Source organism: Dipodomys spectabilis, unplaced genomic scaffold, assembly GCF_019054845.1.
Source record: "Dipodomys spectabilis isolate Male_0828 unplaced genomic scaffold, ASM1905484v1 ptg000089l, whole genome shotgun sequence".
NCBI lineage: Eukaryota > Metazoa > Chordata > Mammalia > Rodentia > Heteromyidae > Dipodomys > Dipodomys spectabilis.
Window position 1 is genome coordinate 3030517 of NW_024870766.1, and position 25721 is coordinate 3056237.

General features: G+C 36.1%; 1 protein-coding gene across 4 annotated transcripts in view; it reads left to right on the forward strand.

The window, feature by feature from the left end:
- Positions 1-25721, forward strand: part of Hepacam2 (HEPACAM family member 2) — a 37517-nt gene that overhangs the window by 7649 nt on the left and 4147 nt on the right. The window contains exons 2-9 of one of the 4 annotated variants that reach the window (XM_042684659.1): positions 817-1170; positions 3334-3618; positions 10703-10999; positions 20212-20337; positions 20425-20449; positions 20535-20572; positions 21803-21876; positions 25068-25177. In XM_042684659.1, coding sequence (XP_042540593.1) covers positions 817-1170; positions 3334-3618; positions 10703-10999; positions 20212-20337; positions 20425-20449; positions 20535-20572; positions 21803-21876; positions 25068-25177 — 1309 coding nt within the window. Of the gene's footprint in view, positions 1-816; positions 1171-3333; positions 3619-10702; positions 11000-20211; positions 20338-20424; positions 20450-20534; positions 20573-21802; positions 21877-25067; positions 25182-25721 lie in introns of those variants that run through there. The other 3 variants (XM_042684661.1, XM_042684660.1, XM_042684662.1) reach the window with 3 other exon arrangements.

Consider the following 25721-nt stretch of genomic DNA (forward strand, 5'->3'; position numbering starts at 1 on the left):
ATTTTTTTTGTTTCTTTTATATGTTCTTCCCCCCACAGTATAACCCCTGTTTTCACTGTATTTGATTCTGTTGCCCTGAAGCTTGTATATATATTTTTCTAATTTGGGTAGGGGAAGGGAAATAACAAAATACTGAAATAAGGATATAGGTTGACCCATTGTAACAATGAGATGTACACAACGAACTTTATAACTTTGGTGGGGAGGGAGGGAGGAGTAGGGACGGTGGGGAGGAAGGGATAGTAGGAGAGAAACAAAGGAGAGGTAATAATGCTCTATAGGAAATGTACTCATTACTTTACTCATGTAACTGTAACACTTCTGTACAGTATTTTTACAATTAAAAATATAAAAAGTGTGAAAAAGTGCGTACTGGGTCATTTAAATAAGTCATTGGAGAAAATCTTAGAAGGAAATCCCCCAACAGTTCAGAAATTATAATTTGATTAGGATATGACATGACATAGACATTAATATAGCATAATTTCAATTGTTCCTGATTGTATTACTGCACTTTGGAACTAATAACCTTTGTGAGTTCTCCTTTTCCCACTATTCTTGAGATAATAACTTCTGCTTTCCCTTTTTCACATTGCTTTTAGAGAAGTCATGTGATCAGAATAGCCTTTGGGTGGAGTCTTTAAAATACAGAAGGTTTCAGAGACAAATATTTACTTCTCCCTGTAACTAGTACTGTAATAAGGAAGGCTCTCTTCTTTGAAAAGGATTATCATCTGATCAAGTTCTCCCTGCATTTTTCCCCTTCAAATTGTTACATGTGGCTAGAAGTCTTCACCACTTTTCTTTCCCTTGTAACAGGTACTTGTTCGGGGTTGAAAGTGACAGTGCCTTCACATACCGTCCATGGTATCAGAGGTCAGGCCCTCTACCTCCCTGTGCACTATGACTTCCACACTCCAGCATCAGACATCCAGATCATATGGCTGTTTGAGAGACCTCACACCATGCCCAAATACCTACTGGGCTCTGTGAATAAGTCAGTGGTTCCCGACTTGGAATTCCAACACAAGTTCACCATGATGCCACCCAATGCATCCCTGCTCATCAACCCACTGCAGTTCACTGATGAGGGCAATTACATCGTCAAGGTCAACATCCACAGAAATGGAACTCTATCCTCAAGTCAGAAGATACAAGTTACCGTCGATGGTGAGTTCATAATTACTACAAATAGAAAATGAATATGTATTTTGCATAGTGAGGACACTAGGGCTCTTGGCTTTAGGTCCTGGCCTCTGCCACACTGGACACATTCCTTAACCCTAAAAACCCCAGTTTTTCTCAGGATGCTAGTGATATTTTTACTATTTTTAGTGATATCAAGACATTCTGAGGATTGAATTGGACAGGCATGAAAGGGATATACACAGTGACCAATAAAAGATAACCAAGAAATAAGTAAGATTCATTTCCCCCCTGGGAATTATCAAGTACAAAAAATGCTGAGATAAAGAAGATTTATTTTCTCAATAGTAGAATGTTTTCTGGAACCTGAGAAGAGCTGTAATTTTTGTCCTGTGAAGATATTTATTTGTTATGCTATTCGGGGAAGATGAGCTCAAGAAATACATGAAAGGACAATAGAAGTTTCTTGTCCCTCAGACAAAGAACAGAGTCAGCTAACTTTCAGATATTTATTTTCTATATTAAGATATATAAGTGACATACCTTAAATGCACTATGTCCCATACCCAGTTTCAGATTTTGCCGACTTTTCTATTTTTATAACTTATTTTTCTCCCGACATTTTTTCTCTCTGTTCATTTGACATTTCACATTTTAGTGAATATTAAATCTATTTTATCATGTACTCCCTCCTTTTCTTACATCCCACTTCCAGTACATAGGACATGTCTGTTGGCTTTACCTTCAAAATACAGTCAGAATCAAACCACTTCTCACCATTCCCAGCTACTATACTGCTCAGTACCACAAGATGAAGACTGGAGTGTCCTTCTTCTCTCTTCAGCTTCTACTTCTGCCTCCTGCAGCTTAAAGCCTTCCCACAACTGTCCATTTTACTCCAAAATAAAATAAAACTACTAACTATAACCTGGAGAGACCAACATACCCATCATCTGTTTATCTCCATTCAGCTTTAATTCTCTGTTTCATTAATTTACTTCTATCTCCTCCTGGATGGAGAATTTGGTCTCTTTCTGCCCTGATGTATATTTTCCATTGTAAGAAAATGTAAGCAACATACAAAATAAATTTTCTTAAGGAAGATGCATCAACTTCAACTAAAAGTTTGATATGAAATTAAAGTCTATGTGTGTATTAGAGCCAATTTGTATTACATGTCACCTGGTTACTTTCATGTCACCTAGTTCTCCCTGTGTTCTGTAATAAAACATAAAAAAGATTATTAAATGCTAGATGGAGACATTGCCAAATGTAAAGCCCTTTGCTCCTGAGTGTCCTTTAACTCTGGGGAAAAATCATTGTTTTAATCATGTAAATATTCAAAATTTTCAAAAATTGATGAAAGCTGCTGAATGTGCATATATATATATATAATTTTGACCCTTATCTATTAATTTCAAATTCTCAGAAGAAATATTTACTATTCTTGAAATTTTTTAATTTGATAAATATTATGTGCCATGTGCCACACTCATCAAATAAAACCTTTTCCACAACTTGACTTTCTAACAGGAATTTTATTGGAATTGTCTTTTCCATCTCAGATTTAATCTCAATAGTACACTTTATCCTGAGATCAGAACGAATCAGTGATGAAAATTAACCTTTGGTTTGTTAAAATAACCACCAATGTTAAAACAAGCTTGCAAAACAATCAAAAATTGAACAGCACTTTTAAACAGAAAAGGAAATTGTGCATATGTGAGTTTCCAAAACTTTTCCTCAATTCTCCAATATGAACTGTATAATTTTGCAGATGATGGATGAAATTTCAAGGTGACAATATGCATTCCAACCAATGGCTCTTAGTACAAGTCAAGAGAAAGAAATAATCCTATAAACTTAGTCATTTATGTTGTTAGGAAATAAGGAAGTTGGCATTCTTAACCATTAACTACAGTATCTGTAAAGTTCTTTATTAGACAATAATTGAAGAGTATGGTCGATAATTTGCTTAACTGATGACAAGTAGTGCTTTTAAATTTGTCATTTTGTACTTTTTATGCCTTTTTATTCTTTCCTTTCATTATTGCCTAAAATGTCTACAATTATGAAATGTAAAGCATCAGAATCATTTCCTCAGAATTTAATATTTGAAACAGCTCATAGAGTATTGTTATAAATTTATGAATGGAAAAATCATTTTTGTTTCTCTTGACATTATAGATCCTGTCACAAAGCCGATGGTGCAGACACATCCTTCCTCTGGGGTTGTGGAATACGTGGGGAATATGACCCTGACATGCCAGGTGGACGGGGGCACCAGGCTGCTTTACCAGTGGCTAAAAAATGGGAGGCCTGTTCATTCCACTTCCACCTACTCATTTTCTCCCCAAAACAACACCCTTCATATTGCTCCCGTGACCAAGGAAGACGTGGGGAATTACAGTTGCCTGGTGAAGAACGCTGTTAGTGAACGGGAAAGTGACATCCTTGTGCCTACCATATATTGTAAGTTTTGCTTTTGGTTTTGTATACAAGCTTGTTTGTTTGTTGTGCTTGGGGGCATTCTCATAGAGGTAGGTATATACTAGTCATATACTGGTCTTTACCGTTATGGAGTTCATTACTAGTCACAATCACATCTCCTAGATATTGTTAGGTCATGAAATATATCTATAAGCACTCCCTTATTTCTTGAAGATCAAGTTGAAATACTGGCTAGATGCCATTTGGGATACAGTCTGTGATTCAATCCATGATAGCTGTGTTTTAGGAACTGTCCTGTGTAATATAAGGAGCTATGCAGCAGCATCCCAAGCCTCTACCCACTGCATACCAGAAGCCCCATCTACAGTGTAACAACAAAATATGTCCTTGGACATTGCATATGTCTCCTGAATTATTTAAACACAAGAGAAGAAAATATTAACAGGTACATTTTTTTAAATCTAGGAGCATTTGGGCATCTTTATGTTATTTTTTGTTTTTATTGTTTTCTCTATGTTATTCTTATTGTTTTGTCTGACCTATGGTCATTCATATACAAAAGGGCAAAGTATAGAAATCTGATCATGTTTGGTTTTAGCCATGTACTGTAGCTGATTTCATGGCTCTGAGTAGTGTGATAGACAGCATAGTAGATATGAGCTTGTGTTGTACATTGGACTGAGTGGAAGGGTTATCTTGCCATTACAAGTATTCTCAAGTGACTTTCTTTTTCCGTTTATCTGTCCCCTCCTCACCTTTTTTCCACTGACCCCAGGGTAATACCAATTAATTGCATTAGTGGCAAGCATTAAATAAGAATTGAATAAGCATTAATATGAAGAACTTGTACATAAGGAAATTAGTGTATGGTGGGATGAAAGTGCTGCATGCCTTCAATCCTAGCATCCTGGAAGCTGGGGCACAAGCATGGTAAGTTTTAGGTCAGCCTATGCTACACAGCAAGTTTGAAGCCAGCCAGCCAGCCTGAGCTACATAGTGAGAGCCTTTATGAAAATAAATAAATAAATAAGCCAGGCACTAGTGGCTAATGCCTGTAATCCTAGCATCCCAGAAGGGTCTGAGATCTGAGGACTAAGGTTTGAAACCAGCCCAGGCAAGAAAGCCCATAAGATTCTCCTGTCTAATTAACCACCAAAAACGCTAGAAGTGGATCTGTGACTCAAGTAGTAGAGTTCTAGCCTAAGCAAAAAAAAGCTCAGAGACAGCACCCAGGCCCTGAGTTCCCACCTCAGGACCAACACAAAAACAGAAATAAATAAGTAAATATCTTTTTTTCAAAATAATAAAATAAAATTCATAATGGGTTGAGGTTATAGCTCAGTGGTAAAGTGCTTGCTTTACCTTTATGAAGCCCTGGGTTCAATCCTCAAGTACTAAAACAAATATGTTTGTTAAAAAAGAACTTAGTGTGTTAGCTCTTTTTCTTTTCAATTTTCTCTCTCTTTTTTTTTCTTTAATCTAAAACTATGCTAACATGATTGGAAACATGGCAGATAATACAGAAGATGCCTACAAAGACAAAACTGAAAGAATACCTGGAAAGGAAATTTTATTGCCTCCAAACACTATTATTCCTTAATTTAGCATACTTTATTTTTCAGTGAAATGTGTTTCACATTTATATTTACATTTTTACATTTATACTTCTGTAAAATGTTTTTACAACTATATTTTTTACATTTATATTTTTGTAAAATATACATCAATTTTGTAAAAAATACATCAATTCTTCCCAATAGCTTTCTGTCTGTGATTCTTCATTTGTCTACCTACCACTTAACTCTGACTAAAGACTTAAATGAAAATTCCAGAGGTGTAAAGGGGAATTGATTGAAGAAATAATTACGGGAACATGAAAATACCAGTATTAAAACATACATTTCTTTTGTAGTTTAATCTGGCAAAGCAAAAAGACCTTTCTTTGAACATATGCAAGTCTATGCACCAAACAAATTATTAGTATGAAACATGCTGAGACATGGTGTAGAAAACATAAATAAGAGAATAAACATAATCATAACTATAAATATTAAATAGTGTGCTTTAGACTGGTAAGCTGTTTTTCCTATGTTAATTAAGAACCAAAATGTGCTAATATGTTACACTTACAAAATGCCTTCATTACATTATTAGAGATAATGCCTATGAAAAATGCTTAGAAAATTTACAAATGTAAATATTTAATATCAAAAGAAACTGAAATCTTTTATCTATTCTATAGAATTATAAAACCCTTAGATCTTAGGGAGCAGGGCAATACTGAAACTAAACCCAAAGTCTTGAACATGTTAAGCAAATATTCTATCACTGAGCTACACTAGTGACTATTACCTCTCATATCATAAATATATAAACGTGACCCAGTATCATTCATTTAAAATGTTCTCTTGAAATCACTGTTTTTCTTCATTTCAGGAATAGGAATTGAATAAAATGAGAATTTGTTCTTCTATGATATTATACGTTGATCAGCGTATTTCCAATTTTTACCATTCCATGCTAACAGGGAATATATTCCTGCCTGACTTAATGCTATCCAGGAGTTCACTGTGTTCCCTCCCTGTCCTGAGCAGATCTCTCCCCTGGTTCTCACTGCATTATGCTTTCCTTGATTCCTCTGCACTCATAAACATCCCACCTTCAAACACGAGTTCCACATGATTCATGTGTACACCTGTAGGGCAGAACTTGACACAGATTTTAAAACTCAATAAAGTTTTTGAACTTGACCAAAAGGGAATAGATACCTCTGTTAATATTCCTTTCATAGTCTAGTGTTATTTGATGATACTGTGGAAAGGTTAAGTTCCTATTAGAAGATGACAGCCTCTTCATTATAGTGCTTCGGCCCTTTTTTTCTGACCTTTAGCAAAGTTCCTCCATAATCTAGTAAGTGTCATATTCTAATATTCCCCCACAGAGATCCAAAGCATAATTTAGAATTTCAGCATGAATCACCTATTCTGTTTTCTAAAACACACTGTTTCCATGACAGTTTTCTTTATGAAAACAGGAATTGGTTTTTATTTTGGCAGGAAAAATAGGTTTAATGAAGTTAAGCAAGATTGATAATTATTTATAAGGTTATGATGTCATAATCTATTATTAGTCCTGGTAGAATACAATGTCAAATCAATTATTAGACGAATATCTACTTGCAGTTCACAAAATGCATATGCCTTCTCAATCCAGCTGTAAATAACAAACCAGTAACCACAACATTTTGTGTGTGACATATGGCAGTGCTGCAGGGGGTTGCTCAAAGTGATGAAATTAAAGGGGGGGGAAAGGTCAGCATGGTAAATACTTACCATCTGCTCCCAAGCAGAGTGGTGAGCAGCCTCATGACGGAAATTTAGGTATTGTTCCACCCAGCCATAAAATGTTAAAGAGAACAGATGATATTGATATGTGGTTTTACATGTCTTTTTGTAAAGTATTCCTGAGGCAAAGGGCTCATTTCCACTGGGAATTCTCTGCCAAAGGCAAGAAAGTGAGCCATTATCCAAAGTTAAAATGGAATTATCTTTCTGCTTTCGTCCTCACTATAAGAGACTGTTCTGTTTGAATCACTCTAAAAGTCTCCAACTGGATTGCCCATTCACTTGAATAATGCACTAGGCTTTACTTCCAGTAGAGGGATGGTCAGCCTGGAATGATAATGATACAGGAAATAACATCATAGTATAGTGAAAAGAAAATAGTAGGTAGTATGTAGAGTGTTGAAAATAGAGTTATGGGTTTATGTGAGACAGATTGACAGAGACAGACAGAGACAGAGAAGTCTTGATCATACACTGAAATGCCAACATCTGCATTTGAGCTATTACTCAAATCACAAATGATTTTTCATTGGAAGGCATCTTGGAATTTTAGGATTTGGGTAATTATACATTTCTTGTAGTCAGATAAAATGCTACCTTTGAAGATATCATATCAGATACAAGGAAAGTGGGTTCCTTAAGGTATTATGTTTCAGGATCTAGAAGAGATGCTTGGGGAGGGGAAACACGCTAGTTGAAGGGATTTAAGGTTGACTCTGAAAAGCTTGATATGGTATATAATGAGTTATGAAGAAAAGATTGCACTTCATGAAGCCAAACAAATGAGTAACTAATAAAGCTCAAATTTGTCAGGTAAGATAATCAGATCTTTTTCTTTGAAAGTATGTTTTATGTCATACTAGAGTGATTTTGTTTAATAAGGTTATTGACCTTTGTTCAGTTACCTTTGTTCTAAATGAATCCACAACATGAATCTACCCTCTGTAATTGAAGAATTACTATAGTGAAAACATTCCATTATGTGGCAGGATCCAAGGACAATTCCAAATGAGGAATTCCAACATAGTTCTGAGTAACATTAACATACTTTGAAAGGCATAATTCTCATTTTTTTTAAATTACAAGGAAATTTTATTTTTATAGTCACATTTTGTATACCTCAAAATTCAGTGAGAAGACAAACCTAAATTTAATGAGTTTTTTTATGATCACACTTTTCTATCAAATTTTGCCTTGCTCTGCTCTCAAATGGCTCTCAGACTTAATTGTGTATCTATAGACTCATCCCTTACTTTTGCAAACCACAGAGGATTTCTTCCATTGATTTCCATGTGAACCATGCCCAGTGCCCCCTGGCCAGAAGGTACTTTGCTTCCCTGATCTTCTAAGGATGCTTACAACCTGAAGGGTCTTCAATATCTCAACTTACCACTCCATACCTAAGTATCATGTGTACAATACCACTTCAATATTGATTTTTGCTGAGTGGGTAAAAGCAAATTTACATTCCTATTCTAGTACTTACCATTCAGTGACTTCAGAATAAGAGGGTTCAACTTTATTTTTTTTTGAGGATTCAACTTTATATGCACTGTTCTACATTCCATGGCCCTGTGGTTTCTTTCAGCTTAGATGTGAATACAGTGTGACAAGATGCTAGTGTAGTCACAGGAACAAGGTATGCGTTGCTCCTCATTTCATTTCATTGCTTTAATTTGAAGGTACAGTTAGCCTTTCATATCTGTAGCATCAGATGTTCAATCAGCATATTCAACCAAGCTCAGATTGTGTTTTTGAAAAGAAATCATATATGCTGAACATGCACATACTTTTTTCATGCCATTATTTCCTAAAAAATATAAGGGACAACTGTTTTCACAACGTTCACATTGTATTCAGTAATATAAGCAATCTAGTGAATATTTAAAATATACAGGAACATATGTACAGATTAAACCCAAATACTGCTAGTTTTATACAGGGACTTGAGCATCTACAGATTTCGGTATTCTCGTGGAGGCCTAGAATCCAGTACCCAGAATACTGAGAGGGATGAACTAGTTTTTAGGTTTTCTTTCTGAAAATAGAGTTACCTCATGTAAACATAATATAAACCCATAGGGTTTTTTCTCCATGTCCTTAGAAAGCAAATATGCATGAGTAACTTCTCTAGCTATATATAATCGATTGTTTGGTATCTTCAGTTTCTCATATATGGTAGGAAATTTGTCGCCAATAGTAGATTGGTCAAAAAATGTTGGTACAAAGGAGAATCACTCTGGGAATCTGAAATATGAGATTGGTTTCCCAGTGTCTATAACAAATAGCTTTATGTGGCATGGTCATGGTGTTGGAAAGGTAGTTAAGAACCTGGCAACCAGTCAGCTCATCCTCTTTTATATTAAAAGAGGAAGGAAGTTAGACCCAAAAAAGCTTAAATTACTTCTACAGAACACTTAATTTACAACTGATTTACCCTAAGGTCTAATCACTATTTGTATTATCACACATGCTTACAGCTTATTATATGCAGCATTATTTAAGAACAAAATCAGGACTTTTGAAATTAGGTCAATACTAGGCAACTCATTTATAGTTTTATCTGGTTTGTAATTTCCAAAAGAAAACAAATTGTTTTTGTTTCTCATACATTAAACATATTACCTTTGAGCATCTTCTAAATACATATTTACTGAATAGTTGATTGCCTAGTTACAGAATTATGTAACTGGATTTATTATAGAAGTTATAATACAGTTAGGCAACAAAAAAGCTTTCTGATACAAAAGTTACATCATTTAAATTTCTCTTTAGGAAAATAATACAAATAACTAATCGAACATATTTTAAGAGTCCCACCACTCTCTTTAATAGTTACTACAGCTCTTGTCATTTCTTTAAAGGTTAAATGTGGCTATATGATAAGTATTTAAAATCCCTTCACCTAGAAAATAGCCAATAAATGTCAGTTATGATCCCCTGAAAAATGAGTACACTTACATCTAAAATGTAAGCATTTTAGATATAATCCAGGATATAAACCAGTGGAAAAATGTATATAGCTGTAAAATATTTTAACCTATTTTTGGGAAAGCAATAAGATATGTCCTTATCTTCTGGTGTTCTGATATAGAAAGCTAAAATATGGTAGCATAAGGGAAAACATCATGGGATATATGTAATTAAATTGTTTATGACAATTGTTCATGACAGTGAACACTTTCCAAGTGAACTTATAAACTTAGCTTAGTGGGGAAATTTTCTTAAATCTTTAACTTAAAATCTTATGAAAATATGAAACACTCCTATATCTATTTGCACAAATCTGTCTTCCTTGTGAAACTATGTCTTTGATAAATATTTGCATGAGCTATCCTAGCACTGAGGAAAAAAATAGGCAATTTTCAAAGAATGGTTGTCAGAGAAAAGTGCCCATAATATGTTGTAAAAATATTTCCAAGTGCAATTACCATTTCAGAAAGACTGAGCTTGCCTAACAAGAGTGCATATTTCTCAAAGAATTGTTGGAAAGCTAAGCCTCACAAGGATGAGAGTGTCTATACAATTGGAAACCAAGTTTCAGGCTTTCACTATTATAAATAAATTCAATCTCAATGGTTTTGATTCTTAGAAATATCAGAATCAAGCAGAGTAGATCCTCATCACTTATTGGAAGTAGAAATAAGGACCTGTTTTTTATACACATCTAAAGAGAAGACATGCAGAGAAAAGTAAAATGCTACCAAACTCTCCCAAACTATGCTGTCATAGTTACCTATTTCTTTTTTGCATTGATTAAGATGGACCTTATGGACTTCAAGTCAACTCTGATAAAGGCCTAAAAGTAGGGGAAGTGTTCACCGTTGACCTTGGAGAGGCCATCCTATTTGATTGTTCTGCTGATTCTTATCCTCCCAACACTTACTCCTGGATCCAGAGGACTGACAATACAACATATATCATTAAGCATGGGCCTCTCTTGGAAGTTGCATCTGAGAAAGTAGCTCAGAAGACAACTGACTATGTATGCTGTGCTTACAATAACATAACTGGAAGGAGGGATGAAACTCATTTCACAGTCATCATCACTTCTGTGGGTAAGTCTATATGACATAAAAGGAAGGGGCTTCAATGTAGTGCAAATGTGTGATGGCCTTGCTTTCACCTAGCTAACGACTATGCGAAAGAGAAAATCATTGTGGGGCCTTTTAAGTGCTCTGTTTCCTAGGTTAACTATCTGGGTGTCAGACTACATCTTTATGTTCACTATAGGTAAAAATGTGTCTATATTACTTAGAAGTGTATTCAATTTAAGGATCTCCCACTGCCTAAACTTTCTCTATTAGTATCTAGCTAAAGTATTTTCATAATATCAGAAGCCACATTTTTTATTGAGATCTTACTAAAGGCCAAAAAGACAGCTACAGTCTTAATGTCAGATAGTTACCTTTTGCAAAATCTAAAAGAACCTGTTTGACCTGTATGCAGACCAGCATTTGTTATTACAGTAAATAAGAAGAACAGGTGCTCATTTTTCAAAGGGGAGTCGGGGTTGTCAACATTAGTGACCTCTTTGTGGTTTTCAGAGCTATTTTTCAACCCTCAAATGTCTACAGAACATTAACTCAAGGGAACCAGCAAAATGGAGGAAAAAAATAAGTAGCATTGATGTTCTTTATAAAGTAATTTTTCCGTTTCTAAATGCATTTCTGCAATGTGGTTTAAGTTCCTACTGATCTCCAGTTATAAATGACTATCACTTACAGCTACCAAGTGACCATCCACTCTGATGAATAAGTTATATTAAAATCTATGGGGAATTTGAAATTATTTACAGGGGCAGGGTATATCTGCCTTTGAAATGTCTCCAGAACCAGGCTTGTGTTTGATATAGCCAGAATCAAGTTGTAGGAAATAAAGGAAGCTCTTTGTTTTTAATGAAGAAAAAACAATGATGGCCAGCCAGTGAGAGATGTGGAGAGCAAAGGGAAACAGACTTAAAGATGACTGCAAGGTCAAAACTACGTAAAGAAAATAACAAGGTCAGAGAATAATTAAGAGTTGTACTAGAGATTTTCAGTTGAGAAGAGGAAGGCTAAAGAATGTGACAATTAACCCTGTATTTTTCTGCCCTTGGAACACTAGACCATTTGGTAACTTCCACCACTGTGGGATATTAACTCACATCTAATCTGAGATATTAATTAACCTTTCTATATAGATAAAGAAAACAGAGGCAATGGTCAAGGTCACATGGCTAGTGAGTAATAAAATAATATCTAAACTTTTTCTTTTCAACTGCTAGACAAATTGTATCCCATAATATTACTGAAAATATTGAAGGGACTACAGTCTTTCTAAAAGATATATATATATATACATATATATATATATATACATAGTCATGCAGTACAGATTAGATATTTTCCATTGTCTTAATTTAATTCTATATACCTATAGATAAATGTACATATTATAACTTAAAATATACTGGATGTTTCAAGAAAAGAATAAGCTATTAAATATTAAATGTGCATTTGTATTTTAAAAAGTAATTATTTTGTTGCCTTAATAAAGAACTTCTGTAAATGCAGATACCTTTCCTTTAAAATGGTAGATAAAACTAAATCACTGTTATGGCAATTAGTGTACATAAAAAACTGCACATATGAAACTGTAATTATGGGATGAGAATCCCAATGTTTCTATTGCTCTAAGATCACAGAAATATAGCTTGCAATTGGGTTACAATAGAATTTTAAACAACTTTGTAAATATAAGAAATCAGTCATTTAAAAACTATTCATATTCACAATTTTTTCATGAAAAAAGTATAAGTAAAAGATACAAGGTAGGAAAATTAATTTACTGATTTCTCCTATATACGCTTTCTCAAGGCAGTTTCCAGGAGATCTACCTCACTTTTGGTCACTAGAAATAACAGCTGATATAGAGCTACCACCTTAACATCCAGACTCAACGCTTTGATGACACCCCATGAGTGTCTACTATAAAATGTTTGTTATGTAGGGCGGGGCCATGATGGAGTGTGAAACCGCACAGACCTCAATGTGGCACCTTCATCTCCATAGGGATCTGAATCCACTGCCATAATCAGTGAACAGATTGGATGGAAGAACTTTCTGGACTCCATTCTGTTCCAGAAAGAGACACGCTGACTGGTAGCATATGTCTGGCCTGTTTTGGGTGCAGTCTCAAACAGCAGGGTTATGATGCCATGGATACCACACCTCTTGCCCATATTTGCATTCAACATGTTATTCCATTTTATATGTTTGCTTAGGGAGGGGGCAAATAGCTTTTGCACTCAAGCTTTAGTAAATGAGTCCATGGTGTTTAAATAATGGAGGAGAATGGCATGCTATGTGCTCACGAATAATATGATCTCTCTAAAAGCAGAAGAAATAAAAAAAAAAACAGAACTAAAAGTGCCCAGAACTGCATTAGGGATTCACACATTCTCTGGATCAAGAGTCAGAGTTTCTCCACTATGCGATTTTCAAGTTGGGGTTCTTAGAAAGTTCATCTATGTAAAACACCTTTGCCTAGGACTGAGAGCACAATTATGTCCTTTGGTTTGTGTTCTGGGCTAGAGAAGTGCCAAGAGCAGAGAACTAGAATGTTCTAGAGGAGAAGGAGGCTAGGAAAGAACGTTTGTTCTGATTTTCATTAGAATGATCAGAAAGACCACTCCTTGTTCCCCATTCTCCAAGCCTGCGCATGATTAGCCAAAGCTTGGGGCTGATAAGCACTAGTCATTAGAAGGTGGTTCTCTAAAGTAGGACAAACAGAGGCCAAAGGGAAAAAGCAAGAGGGCAATAAGGAAGAAGTCTAATGAAAAGAGGAAAAGTAGAGGATGGGAAGTGTGTGACCTTTGTAGAAGAGAATGTGCAAATTGGGTCATGTTAGTAAATACACATCAAAAGGGACAAAAAGTTTACAGTGAAGGAGGGAAGAAAATATGTCTTATGTGTTTCAGGGAAAGACTATTCGATGTTGTTTGATACAATTACTACCAGATATCAGAATCACGAAAATGTCTGGCAAAGGGTACATGTGTAGCGAGAACAAGAAATAGTTATTGTTAGCATATTTTCAAGCTGAAAATATTAAGAAAAACAACAAAGACTATGCTGTTTTCCTTCCATTATACTCATGGTAAAGACTATCAAAGGAGCTTCAATAGAATAAATTAACACTTAACTCTTTCTTAAGGCTCAAGGGCTACTGAATTTTGGTAAAGACGGCCTGATTTTCATCATGAAGTAAAAGATGTGTGGTGTTAAAAAAGGTTAGGGGAAAAACTGACTTTTAGAGTCTATTTGCTGATTTTTAAAACCTTGGAACACATATTAACAGGAAAAAAATTCAACTCCAACATATATTCCAGTCTCTCTGTTAGCACTTATTGTGGCCATTATTTTAGTGACAATTTCTTATCTGTACCTAAAAGTAGTTCTGTAATTTTTTTCTTATACTCATTATTATTCATAGGATACAACTACACCAAGTAAATGGGGAACATATACACATCTGCTTTTATGCACACATATATATATACAATATACAAAAAATATGAAAATACTACTTTTAAAATCTCAGATGATTTTATCTTTAATTGGCTTATCTACATTTAAAGAAATTATGGAAAATATAGCAATATAGATTAAATTTAAATATTCTGTCTGCAATCATTACATTATGTATGGCACACACACAAAAAAAGCTGAAGAAAATTCCTTTAGTCTTCAAACACTTATTCAGTTCAACAAAGTCATCCAAGTAATGATGAATAAAGTTTCAATGTACATCATTATAATACTTTTATCCTATGAAATATCAATTAACATAGTAATGTTACTGAATTTGGATAGCCATCAAGCATTTATTTGAAGTTTAATTTTGACAAAACATGGTTGAACTTCACCCCTAGTTAATTATAGATGTAAGAGTTGAACAAAAGTCCTAAGTACTTGTGAGAATCAACCAGCTATATCAAATTGACAAGAATAATATATATTTTCTTGTTATTTGTGAATTATGTGTTACCCATCCTTTAACCTATGTTAATATAGTATATATATATATATATATATACATATATAGTACATATGTTGACACTGAGTTATTACAATGATACTGTATCCTATTTACATATTAAGCTTCATACAAACAGTCTGCCCCAAATCATAGCAGAGCAGAGCAAGAAGACAACTTAAAGCTAGATTTCATCTTCTTACTGTAGTAATATGAAAATCAAAATCCTGAAAGTCAAGTGGCTTACATAAAGTACACAGTATATTGTATGCAGATGTATTTAAGACCTCCCAAAATTTACCAGATGCTAAAGTAGTTCCAAACCTAAAGACTAATTCACTATACTAGGAAAATATTGTATATTATACAACTTCTGAATGAAGCAAAAAGGCCAGCTATCTTTCTGTTCCATTTTATGATGGTCTACCCTATATCTGACACCAACCAGTACACTATCATTCTCGCTCACTTTTTAATATTGCTACATTTATTTCTTTCCCCAAAATTTAAATGACTGTTTAAAAACAATAGATATAATTTTTTCCAAGCCTTTCCATTTCCTAACAAATGGGGCAATGTCATTCTTTCTGATTGAGGCATAAAATTCCATTGTGTATATATACCACATTTTCTTTTTTTTTTTCTTTTGGGGGGGGTCCAGTCATGGGGTCTGAACTCTGGGCCTGGGCGCTGTCCCTCAGCTCTTCAGCTCAAAGCTAGTGCTCTACCACTTGAGCCACAGCGCCACATCCGGCTTTTTTCTTTTTGCTTATGTGGTGCTGAAGAATAGAACCCAGGGCCTCATGCATGCAAGGCAAGCACTCTACCACTGAGCCACCTTCCCAGTCCCATACCACATTTTCTTGAAGGAAGCCAGGTCCAAAGAAACATAGGTCCCATGCTTTCCCTTAATTGCAATAACTAGTATATGTCTGAGAGAAGCAGAAACAGTCAGATAAGTTGATGTTAGGTGAAATGAACCCCAAGATAAGGACTCAAATGGTTTTTCTTTCTTGCTATTGTTTCTAACATATTTATAAGATGATTTCTTTGTTGCTTTGTATGCCCCTCCCCCACAGTATAATCCCTGTTTTCACTGTATTTGATGTTGGTATAATTTGTGGAGGGGAAGAAAAAAAACAAATTGTTTAAATAGGGATACAGGTGGACCCATTGCAACAATGAGATGTACTATGGCGAAAAACGAGGATTACAACTTTGGCGCTGGGGGGTATGAAGTGATGGGAAGGGATAGGGAGAGGAAACAAAAGAGGAGGCAACAATGCTTGATAAGAAATGTACTCATTACCTTGCTCATGTCATTGTAACCCTTCTGTATGGTATTTTCACAAAGAAAGAAAGAGAGAAAGAAAGAAAGAGAGAGAGAGAGAAAGAAAGAAAGAAAGAAAAAAAGAAAGAAAGAGAGAGAGAAAGAAAGAAAGAGGGAGAGAGGGAGGGAAGAAAGGAAGGAAGGAACGAAGGAAGGAAGGAAGGAGAGAAAGAAAGAAACAAAGGAAGGAAGGAAGGAAGGAAAGAAGGAAGGAAGGAAGAAAGAAGGAAAGCAAGCAAGCAAGCAGGCAAGAAGGAAAGAAAGAAAGAAAAGAAAAATAGATATCAGATGTACCTACAAATAGTCCTTTTCTCCTGTTTTAAGAATGTAGTTATCAGCCAGGCGCCAGTGGCTCACGCCTGTAATCCTACCTACTCAGGAGGCTGAGATCTGGGGATTACAGTTCAAAGCCAGCCTGGGCAGGAAAGTCCATGAGACTCTTATCTCCAATAAACTATTCAGAAAACTGGAAGTGGCCCTGTGGCTCAAATGGTAGAGCACTAGCCTTGAGCTGAAGAGCTGAGACACAGTGCCCAGGCCCAGAGTTCAGGCCCCAAGACCGACAAAAAAAAAAAAAAAAAAGAATGTAGTTTTCTGAATGTCAGAATGCCTGAAAGTTTGTTTGTTCTGGGGCTTGAATTTGGGTCTGGGCGCTGTCCTTGAGCTTCTTTGCTCAAGGCTAGTGCTTGATCACTTTGAGCCACAGCACCAATTCTTGTTTTCTGGTGGTTAATTGGAGACAAGAGTCTCACAGGCTTTCCTGCCCAGGCTGGCCTCAAACTGTGATCCTCAGATCTCAGTCTCCTGAGTAGTTAGAATTACAGGTGTGAGCCACTGGCGTCTGACCAGAAAACTTACTTTTGGTCATGAAAAGCACCTTGTTTATCTCTTCAGAGCTTCAATATAATACTAGAACAGCACCACGTGGAGAAATTTATAAAAAGATAACATGATTTCCCATGACTTGTTTACTTGAGTTTGGTATATTATCTGTACTACATTGTGGAAAAACTAGGAAGATTTAAAATATCAAAATAATGTTTATGAACTAGCCAATGACATTTACATAGATTCATACCAAGAAAAGGAAAATAGGAAGAGTTCCTGCTTCTCTTGCTGCTGGAGCCATCAACAGAGGCTTTATGGTAGAAAGCAACAGGATGCAGACTAAGGATTTGCTGCAGAACTTAGTGGCTGCCATATTCTTCACCACCAGGTTTTCCAGGCTGTTTGACTGATGGAGAGCAGAAGGAGTGTCGCTCCCACATCACCTGGGCACATAGGGCTGCCATCATTCATTTCCACATCAAAATCTGAGTCACATAATTATATGGAAGGCATCTGTTACTCTTGTTTGTTGGAGGCCTTAATTACTTCCTGCTGTGCAGTTTAACTATCTGACTAAATGTAATACAGTCTGGAGCTGCTATTAACACAGGCATGGTTGATAAACTGTAGTAAGATAACATTAACTGGAGGTAGCATCTATCACTTATAACTTGAGTAACCTAGAGAAAACCTCCGCTTCTTCACCTCATCATACAAAAGATGTTAAAACACTACCTCCCTAATAAGACTGTCATGAACATTAACTGAGTGAATCTGTACCACGTTCCCTGAAATGTTCTAAGCACTGAGCATACATTGCTCTATACATTGCACTATATTTTTATATAGTGACATCAATGAAGGGAATGACTTATAAAAACAAAGCAAATTTTAGTCACAAGTTGAGACCAAATATTTACAAAAAAAACACACTTTGTTTATTTGGGGTGGCTCTTGATTGATTAAAAATGAGAATAGCAAACTGTACTTGGAAATAAACACGTCCCTTTCAAACCTTTAATTTTTATTTTTTTTATTTAATTTAATTTAACTTTTTATTGTGAAAATACTGTACAGAGGGGTTCCAATTACATGGGCAAGATAATGAGTACATTTCTTATCAAGCTTTGTAGCCTCCTTTTTGTTTCCCCTTTCCATCCCTTCCCATCCTCCCCCACACCCCGTGCCAAAGTTGTAAAGTTCGTTTTCGACATAATGACTTGTATATCTCATTGTTGCAATGGGTCCACCTGTATCCCTATTTAAACGATGTGTTTTTCTCCTTCCCCTCCACAAATTATACCCACATCAAAAACAGTGAAAGCAGGGGTTATACTGTGGGGGAGGGACATACAAAGCAACAAAGAAATAATCTTATAAATGTGTTAGAAACAATCACATGAAAGAAAAATATTTGAATAAATATCTTAGGGTTCATTTCCCTAACATCACCTTATCTGATCTTTTCTGCTTGACTTAGACATATACTAGATATTGCAAATAAGGGAAACCATGGGACCTATGTTTCTTTGGGCCTGGCTTACTTCACTTAATATAATTTTTTCCAAGACTTTCCATTTCTTAACAAATGGGGCAATGTCATTCTTTCTGATGGAGGCATAGAATTCCATTGTGTATATATACCACATTTTCTTGATCCATTCATCTACTGAGGGGCAACTGGGTTTGTTCCATATCTTAGCTATAGTAAATAATGCTGCAATAAACATAGTCGTGCTGGTAGCTTTAGTGTAGTCTTGTTTGTAAAAATTTGGGTAAATGCCCAAAAGTGGGATTGCTGGGTCAAAGGGGCGCTCTATGTGGAGTCTTTTGAGGAACCTCCATACTACTTTCCAAAGTGGTTGAACAAGTTTACACTCCCACCAACAATGAAGTAAGGTTCCCTTCTGTCCACATCCCCTCCAGCATCTGTTGTTATTAGAGTTCTTGATTTTTGCCATTCTAACTGGGGTGAGGTGGTATCTCAATGTTGTTTTGATTTGCGTTTCTTTTATGGCTAGGGAGGTTGAGCATTTCTTCATGTGTCTATTGGCCATCCTTCTTTCTTCAGAGAAGTTTCTCTTTAAGTCTTTAGCCCACTTATTTATTGGGCAGTTGTTTCTTTGAGGATTTCTTGTTGGGGGATTTAATTTTTTGAGTTCCAAGTATATTTTAGATATGAGACCCTTGTCTGTTGTATGGCTAGTGAAGATCTTCGCCCAATCCTTAGGCTTTCTATTGATCTTGCTAGCTATGTCCTTTGCCATGCAGAAGCTCTGCAACTTCATGCAATCCCAATATCCCAATTGTCCAACCTTTCTTTGATTTGTTGTGTTTCTGGGTCTCTATTCAGAAAATTTCGGCCTGAGCCAAGGAGACCTAGGGTTTCTCCTATTCCATCCTGTAATGTTTTCAGAGTGTCTGCTTTGACTCCGAGGTCTTTGATCCATTTGGAGTTGATTCTGGTGCAGGGTGATATATAAGGATCTAGCTTTAGTTTTCTACAAGTAGTTAACCAGTTTTGCCAGCACCATTTACTGAAGAGGCTGTCTTTCTGGCACAAGAGCAGACCTCAGGACCAATGGAATAGAATTGAAAACCCAGAAATGAACCTACAGACCATAGCCATCTAATCTTCGATAAGGGAGCTAAAAAAATAGAATGGAAGGAAGAAAAAGAAAAACCTTTAATTTTTAAATACCATCACTTCCAAAGAAAGTTCACACTGTTGAATGGCACTAATAAAGAGAGACTGGAGGAAACAGACTAACATCTGGAGACATAGGGACAATGAGCTGGAACTCATCTAAGTTAAGGTAGCAAACACAACTGAGAATTATGGCATGTGGTATTTGCTACATCTTTAGCAATGTGCCAGTATTATCCCCCGCAGCACTGGCCACATTTCCAATCACAAATGTCCCCAGGGAGTTCCAAAACTATTCTCAACTAAGTGCACGTCTTCCATTTGGTGGGGGGAGAGGAGGGTGGAAAGACTTGGAATAATATCTTGTTTAAGATTAAAAATCATAAATATTTCAAGTGATGATCTAATTAATTACTAAAGATTACTATGTCTATTTTTTTATGTAGGACTGGAGAAGCTTGAGCAGAAAGGGAAATCTCTGTCCCCGTTAGCAAGTATCACTGGAATATCTCTATTTTTGATTATATCCATGAGTATTCTCTTTCTGTGGAAAAAATATCAACCCTACAAAGGTAGGTTAAAATTAGAAAAAAATAAGTTGTAGATATATACTAAGAAAAACATCTTACTGTATTTTTGTTTGTTGCTTTTTGGTTTAGCTATAAAACAGAAGCTAGAAGGCAGGTAATGTATATATTTCTATGAATTTTTTCTTAACTTTTTCCCTTCAGTTATTATCTTTGATATTAATAACAATTTGTCTTTTCAGGCCAGAAACAGAATACAGGAAAACTCACACATTTTCAGGTAATGGTTGAGCTGAAAAGAGCTCTGTTAATATATGTTAATACTGTTGAGATTCACTGATACTATATGATCTGTGTCACATAAATAACGTAAGTTAATGTAATGGAAACAGTCCCTCACTTTATATCAGTGCCTTCCCTTCACAAAATGTTGTCTCTATTTTGGTCCTGTTTAAGGTACCTGAGTCTGGACAATTTACTAGCAACTCCATTTTACAGTCAAGACCACCACTAAAAGTCAGAGAGATCAAGTTACTTCCCCAAAGACAATGACTTCTGCTTAAGCTCATTCATCAACCTTATTAGTAGTAGTCAGAAAAGGCTAAAGATCTCTCTCATTTTGTTAATTCCTAAGGGAGACATAGTAGGCAGCTCTGTGGTATGGAGAAGAGGAAAGGGAATTATAATAAGGGCCAGTGTTGCTTCGTTGTCCCCAGATGAATCTTATTTACCTTCATCAGGCTTTTGTGACACAGGATGCTGGGTTTCCAACTTTGGCATGCCATGTTTCTCCTTGGGAAAGTTATTTTCTTGACCTTGACTCCTTGAGCTATATAATTAAAAAAAAAACTTCCTTCTAGAGTTGCTATGAAACAAATAAAATACTACAGGTAATCATATGATATCTGGATACCTAATAAAGATGGGCCTTCATGTCTAGCCCTTGCTCACTTACAAATGACTGAATGCCACAGAGAAGAAGGGCCTCCACTACCTGTACCCCTCAGCTACCCCAATTCCGGTCATTTTCCAGATGAAGATTAGATGATAAGCATATTGTATTGCACTATATTTTGTATGGCTGACAAGCTATAGTTATTTACTTATTACCTTCTGTACTACTGGTCTCTGTTAGATCTAGTAAGATGTAGTCTATATTATGGGTGGTTTGGGGTCTGCTGTGACCTCCAGGCTGAAGCTTTAAGTTTCACAAGTATCTGATAAGGATTACAAAGTACAATTTTGTCCATATGTGGGTGTTTGAATATGTTATACACTGATCACACAACAAGCTTTAGGAATAATTATTCCAATTCAGTTCTCAGTTTGAGAAGGATTGATTTTCAGCACCCATCAATGGCAATGAGGGGTTAGGGAATGTTAAGTTAGTTTTGTAAACATAGTATTTAAGGCAAAAAAATAATGGTAAGTCTTACAAAGGTTTTTACAAATGCAACAGTAAATGAAAGAAAACATTGGATTTCTAAGTAGTATTGTTTTTCCATTTCAGGCCATGAAGATGCTCTGGATGACTTTGGAATATACGAATTTGTTGCTTTTCCAGATGCTTCTGGTGTTCCTAGGGTTGGTTTTTCTACTGGCTGATTAACCAACAAGTAGAATTCTGCTTTACCAGAGGTGTCAGCAGGCTTCATTTAAGCACTTGGGCAGTGTGGTCCAGCGGCGGCATTACCCCTTACAGATTTAAGTAGTGCTGATTGATTCAGTAAGGAAGAGGAAAGCATTTTTCTCAGCCTTTATAAGAAAAGCTAACACAAATAAGGAAGTTATGCTAATTAATGAACATTCTTTACCTGGCAAGCTCAGAGAAGAGGGAATTAATTCAGTTCAAGGGCAAGAGAACTGAATAAACAGAGGATCAGGAATTCCTGGTTGGAATTATTCCACTTTACTTAGATGATCATAACTTTACTGATCTCTTTGCTCAGTTTCTCTTCATGCTCCTTCATAACTCCTGAGCACATTTCAAAGATAATTTTTGCATCTTTAAAGGTACTTCATGATCTTCATAAGGAAATTATAATATAGTATAAACCTAAAGTATACAAGTATGTCTTATTATTATCTACAGGTGCCTTAATTAAAGGGAGTAAAGGGTCTTTATAAGTTGAAACCACTTTTTCAGCACCAGGCTTGAACTCTGGGCTGGGCGCTGTCCCCCAGCTCTTCGGCTCAAGGTTAGTGCTCTACCATTTGACCCAGAATACCACTTCCAGCTTTTTCTGTTTATGTGGTGCTGAGGAATCAAATTCAGGGCTTCATGCATGTGAGGCAAGCACTCTACCACTGAGGCACCTTCCCAGCCCCCCCCCAAATTATCTTTTAAGATGATAAGTTTTGTTGAATAGATATGCAGAAAATATCTGTGAGCTACTCATCTCATGAACACTCTTACAGTTTTTATAGGACTGAGTTTACTGTTGCTTCTTTATTCCCCTCTGATAGTCCACTTAATGGAAGAGGCCATAAATGGATTACTTGCTTCTGGGCATTCTCACTTTCATTTTTTAAAAGGACTATTTGCTGTTAGGAAATGGCTAGTTCATTTGTTCAGAGCATTCTATCACTGCGTAAGGTTCATCCAGTACATTTCCTAGCCACAGACTATGTTTTAGAGATGCCCTGTGAGTAATGGAGAGGACTTGATTGGATTTCATCCTCCCTAAGGGAAAGTCAGTAGCACCAGCACCCACACCATCACTGATGAAGGAAAGAACTCTTCTAGAAAGACTTTGCAACACCCTTTATTCAATCTCAGGCAGATTGGTTCACACTTCATTTCCACAACCAAAAAGGCAAAATAAATATTTGGTGGGTCACTTATTTAAAACGGATTCTCACAGTCAAAGAAAGCACCCTTTGAAGGTGTATTTTCAAATGGGAGGCCAGGAAAATGAAGAACTAAGAGGGCTTATAATTAAATTTTTTGAAGCAAAGAGTTCATTTGATATAATGCCCACTTTTTAATTCCTAGGAATTAAATGGATTAAATTCTTAGGAATTTAATGGATAGGAGTGAGATTCATGTAATAAGAAACTTTAAATTTAGCCTTGGGATGAATCAGAAGGCTATTTGTAAGGGACTAATTGGAGGGGACAACATTAATTGACTCAACTTGCTATAGTCCTCGAGAACATAAACAGAGATATGGGACATTCAATTGCATCTCAGAAGCCCCACTTATTTCAGTCATTAACTGAGTGACTTGACTTGGAACCATGCCTGTTTTCAAAGCTGAAAACTCCTGAAGGATCTGCAGAGATTCTTAATTGGCCATGCCAGGTGCTTTGGGGAAGAAGTGAGAAATCAAAACCAACAAGCAGAGGACAAAGACACAGGAGGTAGATCTGAGAGAGAAGCCAGAGGGACATTTATATGGGAAATGGACCAAAGAAGAAAAGTATTAATAAAATCAAGACCTCAAAGTTGACACTAAGAAAAGAAATAAACTAACAATCATTTCTTTAGATTTTGAAAATCAATTAATTGCTTAACTTTTCCAAGTACATTTATAAATGTAATATCTCTTCCTTTCTCTCTTGTTCTTCTTTCTCTCTGTTCGTGTGTGTGTGTGTGTGTGTGTATTGTTAGTGCCTCTTTTTCAGAAGTTGGAAAGAAAGAAAGACATTGCATAAAGTGAACAAAGTTTTTGTTTAATAGTTTTAATATTGGGTTACCTAAGCTGGTTAATTGGTTTTACCAATGCCCAAGTCCATCTTTAGGCCAAAGAAAATGAAGAGTTGATCTCAAATGCATCAAAATCTCCTCTACACAGAATGATTCTACAAATCACATGTTCTAGTGCTGCCCTAGAGAACTTTAGTAAGCAGAATGGAAGCAGACTGTATCAAAAAAGAACAAAGCCAAGACATGGCACTATAATGCACAGGTCAAATTGAGATGAGAGAGAGAATTCCTTAGGCTTACACAGGGCAAAGAGACTTCCTGGTGGAGTTGTACAAAAATGAAAAACTGTAAGTAGGTAGAAGTATGATGAAAATAGGTAGTGGATGGGGAGGAAACTCTGCCTTTAAATAATTAGAAGGCAATGTTTATAAAGAAGGAAAATATGAACCGTAAGTAATGAGAACAAAACATGGATGTCAGTTTCAATAAAATATGTGATCATTTTTTATGAGAAAAACACACTGCTATTCTTCCTACATTCATCTGAGCCTTTAGTTTTTAGAGCCGATTACCACATTCAAACCAAAATATTTCCCTTTGTCCGCTCTGCACTTACAATGTGATTAGAATAGCGGGATCTACATTCTTTTTTTAAGCTACTCTTACACATTTAATTGGAAAGTAATATCAAATGGCCCTGAGTTCAAGCTCCAGCATTGGTGTGCATGCACACACATGTGCATACACACAGACACACAGACACATACACAGACACACACACTCACACACAGGAAAAAAAGACGTAAAATAAAAGAAGGATATAGATACTCTACTGTCCTAAACTGTCCTTTTTTTTTGCTGTTTTTCTTCCGATTATGTTTTCTTTACATTATGTTTTCTTCTAAAATGTTGAAAAAAAGTGACAGCTGTCCTCCTTGTGCTGCTGTACAAAGTGCCAAAGGACAAATGCAAGATCCTGCAGCAAGGAGAAACAGCACCCCAAGGATGAGAAACCATTCTATTTCCCTAGCCAACACTACTGCCAGTTATTTTTTGCTGTGCAGCATAATGGAAACATGGCTAATTAATCTTGGGCTAACTTTCTTTAATGTGTCACATTTTCTAGATGCCAAGTAGGTCCATTCCAACCTCCAATGCTACATCAGGGCAAGATTTGCATGGTACGATTTATGAAGTGATTCAGCACATCCCTGCCCAACAGCCAGACGATCCAGAGTAAGTATGAGTCTGCACTTGGTGGTATAATGGAGAAGCTCAACACTTAGCCTCTGCTTGCCTCATAAAAATGTCTTGAAAGCCTCAATAAAAAGATAGTGAAATGGGAAATTATATCTTGCATACATTTGAAAAGGCATACTTCACTTTCTCATCTCAGAATAATGTTGAAATAAATGAAACAGGCAAACACACAAATATCTTCTGAGCCCATACACTTGAGCAAGCAGACACACAGAATTCTAGAATCAATTGTCTGTTGAATGTATTTCTCCCTCTTATAATATCACTCTCCCCCCACCCCCAAGCCAGTTCTCAAACTTGAGGTTACTTTCATGATTTTCTGGTGCTCATGATGATGTGTTACCAAAAATAGGACTCAGAAATGAAGGGGAGGAAGAGCAAACAAAAGGTTCCTAGCACAGAGTTAAAGGCCTAACACAGAACAATTCAAAGAGAATTAGTCTCAGAGAGGACAGAACCTGGATGGAGGCCAAAGCCAGCAAACCAGTTGTTCAGTTAAGCTCAAGGCTATCACTAGCAA